General features: G+C 42.9%; 1 protein-coding gene across 1 annotated transcript in view; it reads right to left on the minus strand.

Moving 5' to 3' along the window:
• The window catches only part of MAP3K21 (mitogen-activated protein kinase kinase kinase 21), a 60250-nt gene that overhangs the window by 14987 nt on the left and 24059 nt on the right, over nucleotides 1-21204 (minus strand). The window contains exons 4-5 of the mRNA XM_061161468.1: nucleotides 20152-20327; nucleotides 8308-8548 (exon numbers count right to left, since the gene is read on the minus strand). Of these exons, the coding sequence (XP_061017451.1) occupies nucleotides 8308-8548; nucleotides 20152-20327 (417 nt within the window). The remainder of the gene's footprint in view (nucleotides 1-8307; nucleotides 8549-20151; nucleotides 20328-21204) is intronic.

The following is a 21204-nucleotide window of genomic DNA, read 5'->3' on the forward strand; positions in this document are numbered from 1 at the left end:
ATCAGAGCGGTCCAGGCAGCGAGGGGCTTGGTGGGCGCACTCTCCCCAGGTGTGGCGCCCCGCTCCCTTCCGCGGACCCAGTCTCAGTTTCCGCTGGCGCCAGTCGGGTGCGCGCGCCTTCTGCCCTCCGCGTCCCCAGCCCCAGTCCCCGCCCGCGCCGGTCGGGTGCCTGCGCCCTGTGTCTCGCCGCGACCTTCCCCTCCCCCCTGCCTCCTGCCTCCGGCGGGGCTGGGCCGGTCCGCAGCCTGCAAGCTCTTCTCTGGACTTTCTCGGTCCCTTTGTTCTGTGAACGGCCGGCAGTGTGTTCAGGCCGGTTAATTTTCTCTCTCTCTTTTGGTCTCCCACAGTTCAAGTTGGCAACTCACAGAAGCTCCCTCCGATTGTCCTCAGGGCACTCAGGCCCGGACCCTACCCCAAGCAATGCCGCCTAAGATTTCCCGGGACAGATCTCCGTCCTTAGCTCTTTTGTCTCACTTTTTATCTTTTATATTTTGTCCTACCTCCTTTCGAAGACAATGGGCTGCTTTTCTGGGCGCCTGATGACCTCAGCTAGCGATCAGAAGTTGTTTTGCGAAGTTTGCTCTGCGTTCTGTTATTCTTTTGATGAATTTGTAGCAGAGAAAGTGGTCTCCCCGTCCTACTCCTCCGCCATCTTTTTGACATGTTCATTTTACATTTGCAAGAAAGCTATAATTTACGTTATTGTATAAAATAATTTTACTTTCAAGTAGCACATGTTATTGAATGAGGAGTTCGAATTTGGTAGACAAGACAGCTATCCAATTACTCATGTTAGAAATTTGAAGCTTTCCTTGATATTGTGTTCTCCCTAACCTTCCACATCCAATCAAACACAAAATATCTTGTAAATTCTGTTCTGTATTCTTCTTAGAACTACTGTTGAGAAATTTCTATTCCAGGTTCTGGAGTCAGCAAACTCCACATGTGAAGCCCAACTTACCACTTACTAGCCACATGAATTTGTGGAAAGTGACTTCATCTCTGTAAGTCACAGCATCTTCACTGACAAAAATGGAAAAAATGATGATTCCTACTTCACAGGACAGTTAGGAAAACTTAAATACAAAGAAGTACAGAAAGTACTTGGGCTTTCCAGGTGGCTCAGTGGTAAAGAATCTTTCTGCCAATGCAGGAGACTCGGGTTCCATCTCTGGAGGAGGAAATTGGCAACCCACTCCAGTATTCTTTCCTGGGAAATCCCATGGACAGAGGGGCCTGGTGGGCTACAGTCCACAGGGTCACAAAAGAGCTGGACGTGACTGAGTGACTAAGCATGTAAGCATAAAAAATACTTAACACACATTAATGACACTTCCTATTCTCTCCATCTCTACCACCACCATTTCACGCTGAGACTGCTCCTATCCTTTGGTCTATCATCTTCCAGCAACTCCACTTGAGCCCTCTGATCTATCTCACAACAGCCAGAGGCCTGCTTGCTTATTTATTTGTGGCTGTGAGGGTCTCTGCTGCAGCATGGACGCAGCAGTTGTGGCACACAGGCTTAGATGCTCTGAGGCACGTGGGATATTAGTTCCCCAACCAGGGGTCGAACCCACATCCCCTGCACTGGAAGGCAGATTCTTAAGCACTGGACCACCAGGGAAGTCACGAGGTACATGCTTGTCATTTCCTGCTTAAAGTCCTTTGAAGGGTTCTCATCATTCTTAAAATTATAGGTCAAAATCATAACATCCCCTCTAATTCCTTGCAAATCTGATCTGGGTTGTTTGTGCCACCCATCACTCACCATGGTCTAGACCAGGGGACAGCAGGCTTTCCCTAAGAAGTGCCACACAGTAAATATTGCAGTTCCTATGAGCCACATGGTCTGCTGACGGAGCGGGAAAGCATTCCAACAAAAACAAAGGCGTGTGTTCCAACGCAATGCTGCTATGGATGCTGCAGTTTACCTTTCCTGGAAGATTCATGGGTCAGAAAATCTTCTTTTCTAGTATTTAAAGTGTATAAACTGTTCTTAGTTTGTGGGCTACAGGAAAGAGGTGGGAGGCTGAATTTGGACCAGCAGGTACAGTCAAACCATAATGGTCTTTTTTCAATTCCTCAAAGAAACCAAACTTCTTCCCATGTGCTTCCTGCCTGTTCTTTGGCTTCCCTTCATATTTGGTGGGGCTTCCTAGGTGGCTCAGTGGTAAAGAATCTGCCTGCCAATGCAGGAGATGTGGGTTTGATCCCTGGTTGGGTCAGGAAGATCCCTGGGGTGTAGAAAATGGCAACCCACTGCAGTATTCTTGCCTGGGAAATCCCATGGGCAAAGGAGTCTGATGTGCTATAGTCCATGGGGTTGCAAAAGGTCCAACATGACTGAGCATGCATGCCAGACCACATATTTGGCAGATTCCTACTTTGAGTCTCAATTTAAATTTTTATTTTTGGAGAAGCTATTTGTGATTGCCTTAGATCAGGAGACATCGCTCTACTAATCACTGTCATATGACTTTTCCTTCACAGTAGTTAATAATTACAGCCAAAACAAAAGAACATTTGTTTAATTATTAGCTTAAGACTCACCCCCTCCAATACAATGTCAGTTCTCTGTTGGGAGGGTTGTTAGTTGCCATCACTGTAGCATCTCCCCCAAATGGGCACAGAGCCATGCACAGGAAAGATGCTGAGCATATCTTTGCTGAATGAATGTTTTCTCTGTTTGAGATTACAGTATTCATGAGTGCAGAGATCATGTTTTGAAGACAATGCAGATGGAAGTGAAGTGCCAGATGGGAGCTCTGTCCCCCTACCATCTAAGAAAGAATCATCTGACCAGGCAAAGCAGCTTAAGAAAGGGAAAGAACTGATGCAAGAAAACAGTTCATCAGAACAGACTAGTTCTAACTGAACTAGCGGGAAGGGAAATAAGTAGGAAAAGAAAGAAGCATTCTCACCCAAAGATATGAAACAATTTAGACTGAAGAGCTTTATAAAGGTTCAGCTAGCCTGGTGGCTCAGTGGTAAAGAATCCAGCTGCAATGCAGGAGCTGCAGTAAATGTGGGTTTGATTCCTGGGTCGGGAAGATCCCCTGGAGGAGGAAATGGCAACCAACTCCAGTATTCTTGCCTGGAAAATCCCATGGACAGAGGAGACTGGTGGGCTACAGTCCATGGGGTCACAAAGAGTCAGACACAATTGAGCACATATAAGCACATGGAAGTTTTTATAGCGAGAGGAGCCTGCAGCCCAGAGTAGAAGGCATGCATGCACTCGCAGGCCTCAGAACTAGAATCACAGAACCAGGCCAGAGCATCTGAATGGAAAACCACGAAGAACAAGTGATGGGAGAAGAGATGACAGGCACAGGTCAGGGAGCCAACACAGAAGGTTTTAAGGCCAAGGGTAGTTGTAAAGGCACAAGACTGGATCTTAATAATACCTAAGATTGAGAGTGCTTCTGGTCTTCTGAAAAAAACCAAATACTTGTACTCAGGGGAAAAAAAGAGCATTCTGTGCTTTAAACATAACAAAACATTCTTTACGATAAACATCCTGTTCCTTTGAAACAGAGAAAGGTTGATTCTGTCCCAGTTACAGATGGAGGAAAACTCAGGCTGAACTGTTAAGGGGTCCTGGTTGATGCCCAGTGTTTTCTGGACTGCTTGCTAGATCTGTTCTCAAGGTATCTGCTCATGGCAGGTTATCACGTGGTCCACAGGCTTTTGAAAACCTGTATATTTTCACTGGTAATATTCACATTTCATGAAGGACACTGACACGGCTCAGTAGGAATCCTCATTTTACACTAAAAGTTGCAGTATCCTTTGAAAAGTCCTTTTGGGGCTTCTGCCTTCTCTCCCTAGGCATGTACACACGCTTGCTCACATTCACGCATGCCAGACAGGTGAGTGTGGCAGGCCTCTGGCTCTTGTGAAGTGGTTGAAGTTAGAATACCCTGGCTTTAGAGACATACCAACTCCTGAAAGTTTCAAAACCTCTTCGATCTATTTTATATGTTCTAAAAACACAACTTGGGTTCCAAACGAACAGAATACAGAAGGAGTGATATAAAGTAGTCACTGTATAAATGTATCTGCCACAACCATTCTTTCTCTCTCTACAAGTTCCAAGACTGCACACAATTTAATTTACCAACTCTTAGATTATGCTGCCTCATTGTATAAGCGTTCACCTTCCTTATTAGGTAGCTACACAGGATTGTCAACAGGAATAATTACATTTGAGTTTTCCAGCAATAAATCATCCTAGCTATAAGTAGCCATAAGATGACAAGCTGCCATCAGTGATTATGAAGGACAAAATTACAATAATTAGATAATTATTCAAATTTAATAACAATTTTTTGAAAGAACTTTTAAGCAATGTTCTGGCTTGTCATCTGAATCATTCTCTAACCACCAAAATGATTCTTTGCTTAACTCCACCTTTTTAGAAGGCTTAGGTGAGGATTTGGCTACTCTAGTCAAAAAGACAATCTAGGTTGATCTGTGTATATGTGTGTGTGTGTGTGTGTGTGTGTGTGAAAGTTGCTCACACACAATGCCCTTGTTACACTGGCTGACCAATTTTTCAAAACAATTAAAAAGAAAAGATAAGGGGGTATCTATGAAAATTATGAACCTTCAATTACACCAATTGAGTACACAATGCTAGTTGAAGGTTAACTGACCCCCAACCAGTTTAATTCCCAAACAGTACAGAAAGCTTGAAGAAAAAAATATCTCTTAGAATTCTTACCCTAAGGGAATACCTCCTACTAGGAGAACCTGATTTTTGCTCCCCATGCCTTGAGACCAGAGCTCTCTGGATTACTTATCTTATCTAGACCATCTCTTAAAAAAAAAAAAGGAATGAAGTCTTTAAAAATTTTCTTATTTTCAACTGTTATTTACTATTAGTGAGTTTTACTGGAACAAAACCAGAAATATAGACCAATGGAACAAGATAGAAAGCCCAGAGATAAGCCCATGCACCCATGGGTACCTTATCTTTGACAAAGGAGGAAGAATACACACTTGAGAAAAGACAGTCTCTCCAATAAGTGGTGCTGGGAAACACAGCTGTCCTATAAGAATGAAGTTAGAACTCTTCCTAATACCATACACAAAAATAAACTCAAAATGGATTAAAGATCTAAATGCAGGCATACATATTAAGAACCAGTTCGTAGGAGTCTCAGGATACATTTCTAAGAAATTCTTTAAGCTAGATAGACATGGAAAAATCCCTGCAAAAGGGATTTAAGTAGTTTGTAGCTGGAAAAATAAGTTATATCACCCTCCAATCTGTCATCTACCAGCCATTTCTTCCTTAATAATGTACCATGAAATAGTACTAAAATCTGGTAACTCAAAGAATTTTCTAACAGATCATAATATTGGAATCCACTAACTCCATTGAATGTAAGGTACAAATAATTGCTTTCTCCACCAAGCAAAACTACTGAAGGAGAAAAATAATTGTTTTTATAGTTCTAATTCTTTTCTGTGGATCTTTGGATGTGTGTCCTACGTTGGGATACTGTGTAAGTAAACTCTGTGTGTGTGTGTTGGTGAAGTGGCTTGCAGAGTCGGGGGATTCTAACGAGTTTCCACAGAGGTACCGGTGTCACAGCGATGTAGCACCATCTTGTGGGCAGAGGAGGTAACTACCACACTAAATTACAGAAACTGCATTTCATCCTTTAAAATGGATTAGGACTATAGCAATAGATTTTGAGGTTATGTTTTAACTAGAATCTTTTATTAAGTGGCACAAGGTAAAAAAAAATATGTGACTAAAATGACCCCTCTATTCTCAGAAACAGAAAAGGGAACTAGTACTATCCAGGAATGATACAAATCCAGCAAAAATATTCAAATATATTCACTTAGTGCTGAATAAATGCAAGGTACCAGCCAAGTAAAATTTGAGAAGAACCACCCCAGGGACCCTGTGATATTTTGTTTAATCACTCTCTCATGAATTAAAGAATCACTGGAATGATTTCATTGTTTCCCCCAAGTTTCTTTTCCATCAGTTCCTAATTAGCTCCCCTCTCCAAAGTTTCCCCAGGGAATCAATGAATATTAATTATGGTAATATGGTCACAACACAGATAGAAGAACACTGATATAGCTAAGGACTAGAGAAGAAAACTCACACTGAATGCCTCTCTGACTGTCTATTGTCTATATCAAAAGCAGAAAGAAGCCTTACCTTAAAGAAAATAGACTATTTTAAATTATGTCTGACATGTCAGACAGTCCAGTGAGTTGTCTTTCAAGTTACACTTTGGCTAAAAGCAAACATTAGAAGAGGACCTGGAAAAGCACCTTTTTTTGGTTCCCAAAGAGGTCAGAGGTAAAGTGAATGAGGACCACATAGCCAGTTCTCACCTCATCAAACCACTTAATCAATGATGTATATGCTTTGTACTTCTGACTACCCCATAGCAGCAATTTTCTGATCAATTAAGGACTTCTTGTGCAACCAAAGAAGTCACAATACATGGCAAGCTGCAAGGATTTTGTAGTAAGTATCTTTACAAGATAATGTATACACATTTTACATAAAACAAAACTATTGTTACTGTTATTTAAATCAAATTTCCACACTATTACCAAACATCTCAGGAGAACACTGGAATCTGTAAAGAGCACTCTAAGATGTAATATATATAGAGAGAGACAGATACATACACAGATATACACATCTACTGCGTATCCTCTATAGGCTGGGCTTCCCAGGTGCTTAGTGGTAAAGAATCCACCTGTCAAGCAGGAGACATGTGAGACTAGGGAAGAGCCCCTGGCCAGGAGAAGGAAGTGGCAGCCCTCCCCAGTATTCTTGCCTGGGAAACCCCATGGACAGAGGGGCCTGGAGGGCTACAGTCCATAGGGTGGCAAAGAGTTGGACTTGACTGAAGCAACTAGACAGCAACCCTACAGGTGCAGCTCTTGCTCTCTCATCATCCTTCCCCATGAGAAGAAGACTGCGAAACCCAGAGGGGCGTCTGAGATTACCTTAAACAAAGCGCAACACAGGACATCGAAGAACTTTATGGATTGACATATGTTTGCTGTTTTGTATTTTGTTCAGTTTCTCCCAACATGTCATCCATTCCAGTTCAGTCGCTCAGTCGTGTCCGACTCTTTGCGACCCCATGAACCGCAGCACGCCAGGCTCCCCTGTCCATCACCAACTCCCGGAGCTTACTCACACTCACATCCATCAAGTCAGTGATGCCATCCAACCATCTCATCCTCTTTTGTCCCCTTCTCCTCCTGCCTTCAATCTTTCCCAGCATCAAAGCCTTTTCCAATGCGTCAGTTCTTCATGATCCATTTATGTTATATCACAATGATTTAAAATATTTTTTAAAAGGTTGCCTAGAAATACTGGTTTACTTCCCTCATGGCTCAGCTGGTAAAGAATCTGCCTACAGTGTGGGAGAACTGGGTTCGATCCCTGAGTTGGGAAGATCCTCTGGAGAAGGGAATGGCTACCCACTCCAGTATTCTGGCCTGGAGAATTCCATGGCCTACAGTCCATGGGGTCGCAAAGAATTGGACAAGACTGACCAGCTTTGACTTTCACTTTTTTACCTCAACAATTTTAAACCCTTAGATGAAGGTGGGCAATCACTGAGACACTGAATATACCTTGCTAAGGGTGCGAACAGCAACCTCAGTGCCCCAGATAACAGCCCAGCTCCTTGTGGAAGCAAGAAATTGATGTTCAGATTTTAAAAGGTAACTGTAGCCTAACAATTGTGATGACTAATGAAAAGTTTGCTTAAATTACGATGTTAAAATATACCTCTGTTCCTTCGTTTCAGACTTTGATTTGGTTAAAAAATTAAGTACGAAGTTTAAGTTAAATGTTTCATTTGACTTATCCCCCGCCCACCAAAAGACCAAAACCCTAAACTGTTGCAGGTCAAAGAAATCATTTCATTGCTTTTATGTTTCTTGATTGTTTAAGTATTTTGAGAAAGATGTGTTTGTTTTGGATTTTCACCATGTTGTGCAGTGCTGGTTCAATGCAATCAGCTAAAGAGGAATTCTGCTTTGATTTCCAAAGGAGTAAACAATAAACATCATTAGTAGGAGAGGATGCTCGCAGTCAGATACACTGCTTCTGGTCCCCGGCAATATGCTCCCTCCCCAGGCAGCTTCACACGTGAAAACTCACTAGGTCGTTATGTTCTGACCACAACTGAAGCAAGAGGTGAAGATGCTCAGCCATAAAATCTCAGCCCCGCTCAGATGAAACAAACAGCAGACAGCAGGGAGGAGCACACCATTCTGAGGGGACGTGGGGGCAGGCCGTACCTGAAGGTAAACTGATGCGGTGGCCGTCTCTGAGCTTCAGGCGGCTCCTCTTAAACTTGCCCTTCCTCTTCTTGACGTTGGGCTTCTCCTGATTCAGCTGGAAGATGAGGATGTTGAGCTCTCGCTCCAGCACGTCGATCTCCCGCGCGGCGAGCTGCTGCTCCCGCCGCCGGAGCAGCTCCTCCTGCGACTTCTGCTGCAGGGCGGCCCGCGTCAGCTCCTCCTCCCGGGAGCGCAGCTCCTGCCGCCGGGACAGGGGACAGGACCACGGTCACTGCAGGCCTCCCGGAGCCTCCCCGCAGCCAGGCCAGGCCAGGCTGGACCCCAGCTCGCCAGGGGCTCACACAGGCTCCATCTGGCAATTCTGGGGTGTTTCTGCTTCGTTTTGGGGGTGGGGGGGCAGGATGGCTTATTTAATCCATGGCTCTTATTTGTATGGAGAAGGCAATGGCACCCCACTCCAGTACTCTTGCCTGGAAAATCCCATGGATGGAGGAGCCTGGTAGGCTGCAGTCCATGGGGTCACACTGAGTCAGACAGGACTGAAGCAACTTAGCAGCAGCAGCTCATTTGTATTAGGGGCCCTTAGCATCATTAAGTATGGGGTTCTGAGTCTCACCAGGTGCGCTAGATGGTAAAGAACCCAACTGCCAATGCAGGAGATGTAAGAGATGCAGGTTCAATCTCTGGGTCGGGAAAATCCCCTGGAGGAGGGCATGGCAACCCACTCCAGGATTCTTGCCTGGAGAATCCCACCGACAGAGGAGCCTGGAGGGCTACACTAAGTCGCAAAAGTTGGACACGACTGAAGTGAAGTGCAGCATCAGTAGGTGTCGAGTTTTGTGCCTCACCAGGCGGTTTCTCAGATTTGCCCTTCCTCCTGCATGGTTCTTTCTGAAAGTTTTACCCACCTTTTTCAAAGCCCAACTCAGAAGAAGGCGGGGAAGCATCCCCCTGGGCTGAGGCACTACGGGCTGGTCCCCTGCCACAGGCAGGCTGCAGCCCGTCCACGGGATGCATGCAGGGCACCCGGCCACAAGCTCAAGTGTGAAGGGTGTCAAGCTGTGGGCCGCCGATCCCATCTGTCCATGGCCCTTCTAGTTTTAAGACCCAAGAAGAGGCATCACATGTCTTTACACCCAAGTGTAAAGACCCTCTCTCTTGTTTCTGGCCTTTACAATCACCTGGCACACACAATGTACATCAACACGCTGTAACCAACTGCTGATGTGAAGGACCCATTGGAAAAGACCCAGAACTCTAATCAGTGACTGAAATGGGGAGGAAATCTGAAAAGGAGGGGATATAAGATATATACGTAGAGCTGATCACTTTACAGGAGAAACTAACACAACATTACTTCAACATTACTTCAACAAAAATTAGGAAAAAGAAAAAAGAAAAAGAGAAGACCCATTAAAGCCAAAGGGAAAGCTTGATTAATTAAAGGAAAATTCTTCTAGTCACCGAAGACTGCAGCAGTTCAGATTTCTTTCCTTAGGGACTTCCTTAGGGCATTTAAGAATTTGCTTAGGGAATTAACACACTGTGGTGGAAAGACTAAGGGGAAAAGCAAAGCTAATGTGGCAGGAGTCAGGTGAAGGCCCATCAGAAATGAAAACGCAACAGCTCTAAAAGGATAAGCCACTGGAAAATACAGTCAGTCCACAGAGAATTGTTTAGGTTCCCGTGGATGGATGAAAACTGTCGTTTCACAACACGGATGTCATGAATCAGCTAACAGAAGTCCCTCTGTCATGACACTTACTGAGTAAAATGTAACTTCCTCTCAGTTTTGGTTTTAGAATTATTGAATTGGTAAGAAATAGAAAATCTATGAAGAATACTTTTATTCCTATTATAAAAAAATTACTCACTGGTAAAATGGAGAACACTACAGTTTTTAATCCACATCCCCATTCTTATTCCATTTCTGTAACGTGTTCCATTCTTTATCAGAGACATAAATACTTCCTTTGGTGCTGAACTGCTTTCTCTTGTAGACTAGCCTGCCATAAATCAAGCACTCGCAAAGAAAGCCAGGCGTTTGCAAACTTTTGTTTACACTGCACCAGACAAGTTTAATCTTAGAACATGTGTGTTAGTCTCTCTGTTGTGTCTGACTCTCTGAGATCCCATGGACTGTAGTCCACCAGGCTCCTCTGCCCATGGAATTCTCCTCCAGGCAAGGATACTGGAGTTGGTAGCCATTCCCTTCTCCAGGGGATCTACCTGACTCAAGGATCGAACCTGAGTCTCCTGCATTGCAGATGGGTTCTTTACCATCTGAGCTACCAGGGAAGCCCAGATCCTAATGCCAAAAACTTTGAGAAACTCCACCTTCTCAGGCAGAGCCTTGGGCTGTGAACTTAGAGAGCTATAAGCTTGGTGCGAACATGTCACACTTCATATGAGGCCATACTTTCCAGAGGCCAACTCAAAAGTACTGATGTGAAGAATCACTGCAAGACAGACGCTCATGGAAAGGAGGAGAGTTGATCCATGGGACTGGAGTCATAAGGGAAAATAAATATGGAGGAGCATCCTCCCACAAACAAATAAGGTAATATCAAGAAAAAAAGGAGAGTTGTAAAAATAAAGGTTCTTTTTGTGGATCAATTCTGATCTTACTGCTGTAAGTCTACCAAAGTAGACTGAAACTCAGCTTTGAAACATTCCTTCAATTTGTTTTTTTCTAAACAAATTTCATAAACAAAATGATGAGAGAAATGATTTCCTTAAGACCAATCACTATTCAAATCAGTTCTGCTAATATGTATCAGCTGATTTATAAGGAGAGACCAGTATTTCTTCATTGTATTGTGCCAAATATAAATAACTATTTATTACTTGAAAAGGAAAAAGAAAGAAGAAAACACTAGCTGTTTAAAACAATTCTGGAATCCATTATTTAACTGGTGGCTTTACAGTTTGTTCAAACTGGAGGTTTTACTGTAGTGTATTTGGGGAGAGGATCATTCCAGTCAACTTCTAACTCATTACTGCCTGCCCTTCTGTTAAGATATTACTTTTCAGGAGTGTAGATAACAACCCAATTAGCTATTGTAGAATGAAATGGCATAAGGAAGAGATAAAGGCTGTAAATTCACTTAGGCTTTTTGTGTTATTGCTACAGTAATTGAATAAGAAGCCATTTTTAATTCCAGGTCTCAAACTAAAATGTAAAACCCTGTGCAGTGATTTTATAAATTTAAAAAAAAAAAAATCACTTGCTTAAGACTTCGTAAGAGAAAAAAATAAGATCAAAGAGAAAGTAGCCAAGTACTCTTCCTTCTGAATGAGTTTTAAAGCATTCAAAAGTATATAAAAAAAAATAGTCTGGGGTATCAGAAGCCCTTTGGATTCTTTGAAATTATGAAGCACACAAAAACATTCTTCTGGCTGCTGAGATTACTAGGCAGTGCTATGTGTTTAATTGCTTGGCACAGGCCACTCTAGTAATGGAAAACCCACATTCCTGGCACGAGGTGTTAATCATTAACAGCGACAGGCCTTCCCATAGTGGTTCAAAGACAGGTGCACACACCCAGCGCACAGAGACAGACGTGCAGAGATAAGGAGCCAGGAATTTGGGGAGGCGCCGGTATCTATGGAGGCCACGGTTTACCGAATAACGCAGAGCACGGCCAAGTCACTGACCATTAATTCCAAGTCCGACGCCTCCTACCTCAAGCAATCAGTGAACAAGAAAGGCAGATAGAGCACATCTACTGTGCTTTTGACTCTATCAAAAAAGATGCAACTTGAAACCTTCCAGCAAAAAAAAAAAAAAGACTATATATTCTTTCATTGTAAATCCAAGACCCACAACATACTGTAAATGCTGTATTTCAAAAAGCACTGCACAGAAATCATATAAATATATCAGAAATCATATATATATATATATATATATATATATATATATATATATGTAAAGACACCACTGCAGGATATTGCAAAAAGGAACCCAAAGACTAGCAAAGAAACTACTTGTAAGACCTCAACATGGAGAAAGAGCAGACATCCAGTCTTAAAGCATGCTTTTTTAATTTTCTCACCACATATGATAAGAATTGAGCTTCCCTTGTGGTTCAGCTGGTAAAGAATCCGCCTGTGAGACCTGGGTTCAATGCCTGGGTTGGGAAGATCCCCTGGAGAAGGCAAAGGCTACCCACTCCAGTATTCTGGCCAGGAGAATTCCATGAACTGTATAGTCCATGGGGTCACAAAGAGTCAGACACAACTGAGTGACTTTAACTTACGATAAGAATTAACTCACTGGTTATGCCCCTCTCCTACAATTTCATATATAATTACCAAGTTTAAAATAATAAGAGTCAGTTATTAATGACATTGCTTCCAAATTTTAAATTCTGTGATGCCAAGTTTTATTTTTCCTCCAAGTCTTCTTCCATTCCCCAAATGTTTTTTACTTTTGCTATTAAGCATCTCATTTTAGAATTCCTGAAAACCATTTGGAGAGGGGTCAAAAAAAGTCTTAAGAACATATTAATAATATCACTGATAGTAATCCTTCAAAGAACTGCAAGGCTGCAAAAGTAATGCACTCAGTCATTTTCCAGCTCAGAGCCCCGTTTCCCAAACACCTGGGCTGGGGACAGGGGTGGGGGTGCGGGCAGGGACCTGCCCCGGCTCCAGTCAAAGCCACGCTTTCTTTGTTGCCAGGTGAACACGCACACAGGTCAGCACTTAGGAAGCAGCACGCAGGCCTGAGCCCTCTGGACACCTCGCTCGCGGAAGCCCACAGCACCCCGAGGAGGGGGACGGCATGGCGGTGACACCTTGTAGGGGTGTGGGAGGACGGCAGGACAGTCTCCGTCAGCCACTGGCAGCGCCCCGACCCCACCAGACAGCCTGGCCCAAGTCCTCAGTCTGCACCACCTTGCTCGACTGCTAGAGATGCTGGCATTCTGCTAAAGACTTAACATAACACGCGGGCAGGGCCAGTCACGGTTTGGTGGACTCCCGTGTGCACACCCCTGCAGTCCGCCTGAATTCCTCGGGGGCAGGGGCAGAACAGCTGGAGCGGGCTCAACCGCACTCCTGCTCAGCTCCGAGAGCTGGGGAGTTGTTGAGACCCGATCTTCATGCCTGGAGCACTCACCTGAGAGTCCTCCTGCTTCTGACCCCTGAACAACCGGAATATCTCTCTTTACGCCCCCATTCTGCACCCGTTTCTCCTCTCCGCGGCTCCGGGCTTGCAGGCCCCTCGCCTGGGTCCCTGGCCGTCCACCAGGGGGAGCTCTTTAAGACGTGGTGGTGCTCGGTCACTTCAGTAGTGTCCGACCTTTGTGACCCCAAGGACTATTGTCCGCCAGGCTCCTCTGTCCATGGGATTCTCCAGCCAAAAATACTAAAGTGGGTTGCCATGCCCTCCAGGGATCGAACTCACATCTCCCGTGTCTCCCGCACTGCAGACAGATTCTTTACTGCTGAGCTTTTGGGAAAGTCCCTTCCAGACATGGTGCCCTCGGTTGAACGTGACGCTGACGATATGATCTGAACAGACTCAAACAGGATGACTGTTTCTTATTAAGTGAGCTCTAGGTACTTATTAAGGGGATCAGGGTCTAAGTTTGCATTTATCAGTTTTGAATTTTTAAACTCACAAAACACTGAAAAATCTAAGGAAGTCAGTAAATTACCTAGAAGTCTACTATTTGAAAAAATGGCTTACACAAAAGAAAAAAAAGGATTTTAGCAGCTCACAGATTTCCCTCTAATCTTTATTTTTAATTAGTTAAAATTATGAAATATTTTATATATACTACAACTAGAGAGAACAGCAAATACTCATGCACTTACTATCAATATTTAACAGATGCTAAATTTTTACCATATCTGTTTCAGACCTGTTAAAGTCCTCTGTGTGTCACAGTGAATCTTATCCCCCACCTTCAGACCTGCTGTACTTAAGCTGTATCCTTTATATCCTTCCTCTGTCTATACTTTGCCTTTCTGTACATTTGAATAATACTGTTTTATGTGGTCTTATAAATTTATACAGTGTGATTATCCTTCTGCAACTGCTTTCTCTGCCCAATATTATATTGTCTGAGATTTAGATGGCACTAGTGGTAAAGATTCTGCTTGCCAAAGGAGATGCAAGAGACACGAGTCCAATCCCTGGGTCAGAAAGATCCCCTGGAGAAGAGAATGGCAACCCACTCCAGTATTTTTGCCTGGAAAACCCATGGATAGAGGAGCCTGGTGGGCTACAGTCCATGAAATCACAAAGAGCTGGACATGACTGAGCACTCACTCACTACTATCCATGTTGAAACATCCAGCTGGAGTTCATTCATCTAAGTACTGTACAGATTTCTACTGTAAGAATATACAATGGTTTAGGCACTTATTTCCCTATTAATGGATATTGGGGTTGTTTCCAGTTTTTCATTATTACAAACAATACTTAAAAGTGAATAACCTTAATTTCCTTGAGCATACATGTGAGTTTCTTATATATAACCAGAAGTTAAACAGCTGAGGTGTCCGCCACCTAAGATTCAAAATAGGATTCATGGCATTTACACACTTTCAAATTCTCTTTTCTCTGAAAAAATATGACAGTTGGAACTTCCCTGGTGGTCCAGTGGTTAAGAATTTGCCTGTCAATGCAGGGGACACAGGGTGGATCCCTGGTGCAGGAAGATGCCACATGCCTCAGGTCAACGAAGCCCCACGCACTGCAACTACTAAGGCTGTCCGTCCCAGAGCCTGTGCCCCACGACAGGAGAAGCCACCACAACAAGGAGCCCACGCTGCAACCGGAGAGCGGGCCCTGTTCGCGGCAACCAGAGAAGAGCCCGCGCACAGCGATGGAGATTCAGCACGGCCAAATATTTTCTACAATGACAATAATAGTAAGTACTAATATCTCTCAGCTATTAAGATATATATTAGGAACCTGTAAGGAAATTTTACTTAGGTATTTAATATATCTATTGAACGTCTACCACGTGCCAAGTTCTTTGCTCAGTGTTACAGATGAGTGTGACCAAGGATAAAACAGAACAGCTCATGAACTTAACGAGTAGGAAAGGCAGACCAAGGACACACGAAGAAGCAGATAATAATAAAGTATGACCCAGTGCGGCTGTGATAAAGAAAATGTCGGACGCTGTGACGCTCTATGTGGTGCAAAAGATGAAGGGAAGGGGGCTCTGGGGGCCTGAGGAGCAAGGAGCAGCAACTGTGAGGAGAGGGTAAGCCAGGCTAGGAACAGACAAAGAATATACACAAAGGCCAAAAGGCAGGAGAGCGGCACCAGAGGAAATGGAAGAGTTCAGTCGGGCTGGGGACAAAGGGAGGCTAAATGTGGGAGAACACAGGACGTTATAAGGAAAAGGAGTCGGCCATTAAGGCGAGGTGGTTCTGAGTTGCGTTTTAGAAGTGTCACTGGTGTGCTGAAGGGCTCAGTTAGGGGAGCAAGGCTGGATGCAGGGCACCCGGGTAGGATGCTGCTGCAGGGAGGCAGGTGATGAGTGACGACCACAGGGGTCAGGGGAGTGAATTACCACTGATGGTCTTTGTCACAGGGGAGGCCACATCTTCAAGACCTTTGAGACTGGGTACCTATGGGAACAATATCTCATTACCACACAAAGGAAGCAGGAGGAGGGAAGGCAGATGGGGAGTGAAAAGGAGGTTCTGACTTCAGTGGTTGACTGGCAAGGGTTACGGGGTAGCACATCAAGCCCCTTTTGAAAACTTGTCAGCGGGATCCAAACCCTTAGCCTGGTGGTCCAGCACTGCTCACGGATATGGGACGCCACATCGCAGGGCTCTCACACTTGTCCCAGCACACAGCAGACATTCAGCACATTTGCTGGGAGGATACTGTAACATGGAAACTGAGAACAATTTCCCCAAAGACATGCTTTTAAAGTGTATTTTTTTTTAAGAGAAAAATTTACTGTTGGGGGAATACCCATGACATATCTTGTATTAATTCCCAATTCAGCCTGGTAATAGCAGAAGTAAGCTACTCACAGACTGAATTTAGTGTCTTGGCCCCATGCACAGTATTATTATACACTAGCTCAAGAACTGTTATGCATATATATGTGTGTGTATATATATACACACACATATATTCAAACCACTTTTTTGCTCTTTCCTCTGCACTTAGGTTGGCTATGTGCCTTCAGTATTATGGTCAATGTGAAAGTCTAGTGATGCAATGCTGAGTCATACTACATAAGTCAAGGTAATTTAACATGGGAGAATGACCCAGTTACACTCTAATCCCATATTTTTATGTCAAGCACTGGAACATGCAAATGGACTCTTTATTTAGCAGACCACTATGGTCTATTTAAAAAGAACCCTACTGCTTTAGATAGCTAATGGGAAGCTGAGGTAGTGCAGGGAGCTCAGCCTGGTGCTCTGGGACAACCTAGGGGGTGGGATGGGGTGGGTGGTGGCAGGGAGGTTCAGGAGAGAGGGGATATGTGAATGCCTACGGCTGATTCTTGCTGATGTAGGGCAGAAACCAACACAGCTTTGGACAGCAATTATCCTCCAATTCAAAATAAATAAAGAAAAAAGGAGAAGAATTCTATAATTTTAGAATCACAAATATACGGCATAGAAAAATGCCTTCCTGGACAATTACATAGCTTTATGAAGTCTATCGATAACTTGCAATGTGGTGTTGCCCAGACATTTATTGCACATTGCTGTTCAGTTACTAAGTCGTGTCCCACTCTTGGTAACCCCATGGACTGACTGCAGCATGCCAGGCTTCCCTGTCCTTCATTATCTCCTGGAGTTTGCTTAAACTCATATCCATTGAGTCCATAATGCCATCCAACCATCTCATCTTGTTACCCTCTTCTCCTCCTGCCCTTAATCTTTCCCAGCTTTAGGGTCTTGGAAAAGAATAACTGGGTCATTCTTCACATCAGGTGGCTCTTCACATCAGGTGGCTAACGCATTGGAGCTTCAGCTTCAGCATTAGTCCTTCCAGTGAATACTCAGGATTGATTTCCTTTAGGATTGACTGGTTTAATCTCCTTGCTGTCCAAGGGACTCTGAAGAGTCTTCTCCAGCACCACAATTTGAAAGCATCAGTTCCTCAGCACTCAGCCTTCTTTGTGGTCCAATTCTCACAATCGTACATAACTACTAGAAAAACCACAGCTTTGATTATATGGACCTTTGTCGGCAAAGTGATGTCTCTGCTTTTTAATATGCTGTCTAGGTTTGTCATAGCTTTTCTTCCAGGGAGCAAGCAACTTTTAATTTCATGCCTGCAGTCACTGTCTGAGGCCTTTTTTGCAGAGTTCTTCTGTGTTTCTTGCCACCTCTTCTTAATATCTTCTGCTTCTGTTAGGTCCATACCATCTCTGTCCTTTACTGTGCCCATCTTTGCATGAAATGTTCCCTTGCTATCTCCAATTTTCTTGAAGAGATCTCTAGTCTTTCCCATTCTACTGTTTTCCTCTATTTCTTTGCATTGTTCACTTAAGAAGGCTTTCTTATCTCTCCTTGCTATTCTCTGGAACTCTGCCTTCAGCTGGGTATATCTTTCTGCTTCTCCCTTGCTTTCACTTCTCTTTTTCTCTCAGCTATTTGTAAGGCCTCCTCAGACAACGACTATTGTCTTCTTGGATTTCTTTTTCCTGGGGATGGTTTTGGTCACTGTATCCTGTATAAAATGTTATGAACCTCTGTCTATAGTTCTTCAGGCCCTCTGTTTACCAAATCTATTCCCTTGAATCTATTCATCACCTCCACTGTATAATCATAAGGGTTTTGATTTAGGTCATATCTGAATGGTCTAGAGGTTTTTCCCTACTTTTTTCAATTTAAGTCTGAATTTGGCAATAAGGAGCTCATGATCTGAGCCACAGTCAGCTCCATGTCTTGTTTTTGCTGACTGTATAGAGCCTCTCCATTTCTGGCTGCAAAGAATATAATCAATTTGATTTTGGAATTGACCATCTGGTGATGTCCATGTGTAGAATCATCTCTTGTGTTGTTGGAAACAGGTTTTTACTATGACCAGTATGTTCTCTTGGCAAAACTGTTAGCCTTTGCCCTACTTCATTCTACACTCCAAGGCCAGACTTGCTTGTTACTCCAGATATCTCTTTCCTACTTTTGCATCCCAGCCCCCTGTAATGAAAAGGACATCTTTTTTTATGTTAGCTCTAAAAGGTCTTGTAGGTCTTCATAGAACTGTTCAACTTCAGCTTCTTCGGCATTAGAGATCGGGGCATAGACTTGGATTACTGTGTTATTGAAATGGCTTGCCTTGGAAACGAACCAAGATCATTCTGTCATTTTTGAGACTGCACCCAAGGGCTGCATTTTGGACTCTCCTGTTGACTACAAGGGCTGCTCCATTTCTTTTAAAGGCGGCCCGCTGGTGGCTCAGCTGGTAGAGAATCTGCCTGCAATGCGGGAGACCTGGGTTTGATCCCTGGGTTGTGAAGATTCCCTGGAGAAGGAAATGGCAGCCCCACTCCAGTATTCTTGCCTGGAGAATTCCATGGGCAGAGGGGCCTGGTGGGCTACAGTCCATGGGGTTGCAAAGAGTCAGACATGACTGAGTGACTAACATACATATATATATATATATATGCCTACAGTAGTAGAGATAATGGTTATGTGAATCAAATTCACCCTTTCCTGTCCATTTTAGTTCATTGATTCCTAAGATGTCGATGTCCACTCTTGCCATCTCCTGCTTGACCACGTCCAACTTCCCTTGATTCATGGACTTAATATTCCAGGTTTCTATGCACAAGAGAAGAATTTAATCTGTTGAACAATTATACACCTCCGACAACCAAGAGAAACTCTGAGTCATCCAGATGCTAAAGTATTAGAAAAATAGCTTTTAAAGAGTAAGTACTGCCACTGAAACACAACACACCCCAAACCTGCAGGCTTCTGGGGACTGCTGACAGTCGGGAAGTCACTTCCCCACTCGTCTGCCTTCCTATTAGGTGTGTTTCTGCTTGCCTGCTTTACACTGTGTATGTAGTTAGCATATACACAGCTTCAGCTTAGCTAACGCTCGAGTTTATTATTTTCCTTCTCTTAAAATGCATACACCTAGAGCTTCACTCATCATATTAAAAAGTTCAAAAGTTTTTATACAATTTTTCACTTTCTTCAACAAAGTAATGCTTTAAAGACAAAAGGAGGGGGAAGAAGGGGGAACTAGCATAAAAGAAGTTTTGAAGGACCTTATGGAAAACATGTAGCCCATGTTTAAATTCTGATTTGCACCAATCAACTGTAAGAAGACATCTTTCAGACAAACTGTGACATCTGAATATGGAATCTTACATGGTATCAAGGAACTACTGTTATTTTTAAAGATAATGATGGCAAGAAAAATGTTTTTAAAATTCTTACCCATCAGAGATGCATTCTGAAGTATTTAAAGGTAAAATGACAAGTCTAGGTTTTACTTTAAAATATTCCAGTTTAAAAAAAACATGATGATAGAAAAAGAAATGAACAAAGTGACAATCTTTCGACAATTATTGAAGCTGGTTGATGCACACAAAGGGTTTAGCATGTCATTCTTTCTCCTTTTTAAAGTTTTTTTTTAATATTTGAAAATTCCTTTAATAAAATTCCTTTAATAACCTCTAGTAAAAGGTTGTTTCTTTTCCAGTTACACATTTAGAGTACAGTTCTGTTTTGTTTTAACTGGAAGGAAAGAATCAACAAATATTGATGTGTGAAAATATTTTTAGATAACGGTTTAGTGGTTTAGTCTAGTGGTTCTTGCCTCATGTTCTACATAATCTTCATGAGTGTAAGCATGTTATGCAGTTAATATTTATCACTGACCTTTTCCTTTGTTCTCAACTCATCAAACATTTGTTGAATTTCCAGTTTCCAGTCATCTTGCATGGAATGAAAGGACTCTTGAGGCATTTCAGTCATAACTGCCTTTTCAATTTCAGTCAGTTGTTCGAGAATTAAGGCAAAAGATGGTCGAATGTGAGGGTCTTGTTGCCAGCATTCTAAAATAAATAAGAATCATGGTAAGTCCATTTCTCCACATGGTTCAGATTGTCAGCCTGTGTTGACAGGGTCTGTTCAAGATTTTAAACATCAGTTGATAATGATTTTGAAAATTTTATTTTACACCATGCCTGTGTCAGCAGCCTGTGAAATAATTATTATTAGATAAGGCTCTTGTTGTCTGTATGACTTGACATCAGTATACGGATGTGTGCTTCCTCTGCCTTACCATGAACTCTATCTCACCTAAGCTGCCCTCATCACATGACTTACAGTTTCAGAGTTCTAAAAGTCAATCCAAGAAAACCTAGGTCTCTGAAATGTTATAGTCACAAGAGAGGTTCCAAGTAAGGTAACTTACTGCCCACAAAAAGAGTTACCTAACAGTTTTTAAAAAGATAAGACCAAAATAGATAAGGTCATGCAAAACCATGCCAGCTGAGACTGTAAAGGATTATTGATCATTAGGAAGAATTAAAAATAGCACATATGAAGCCAAATCAATATTGCCTTTGAACTCCACTAGTGTATTTGATGAAAAATTTATTACCTTTCAACTGAATTTTGTATAAATGAGTTATTATTAAACTGGATTGTTTTTAAGTTACTTAGTTCATCAAAACTTAATCTGACATCTGAGATCAAAGACATGATTTGTTTTTCTTAAAACAGCATAATTATTTAAAATCGTTTGAAAATTATAATTACAGAAAGTACCCTTTCAGTTAAAAAAATATGCAGATGTTCTCTTTTTTAGAATATTTGTTGGAGTGCAGCTGCTTCACAAATGTGTGTGAGCTTCTGCTACGTGGCAAAGTGAATCGGCTACGTGTGTGCTCGGCTGCTACACAGACACACGCGGCCCCTCGTTTTTGG

The sequence above is a fragment of the Dama dama genome, chromosome 15 (genome assembly GCF_033118175.1).
Source record: "Dama dama isolate Ldn47 chromosome 15, ASM3311817v1, whole genome shotgun sequence".
Lineage (NCBI taxonomy): Eukaryota > Metazoa > Chordata > Mammalia > Artiodactyla > Cervidae > Dama > Dama dama.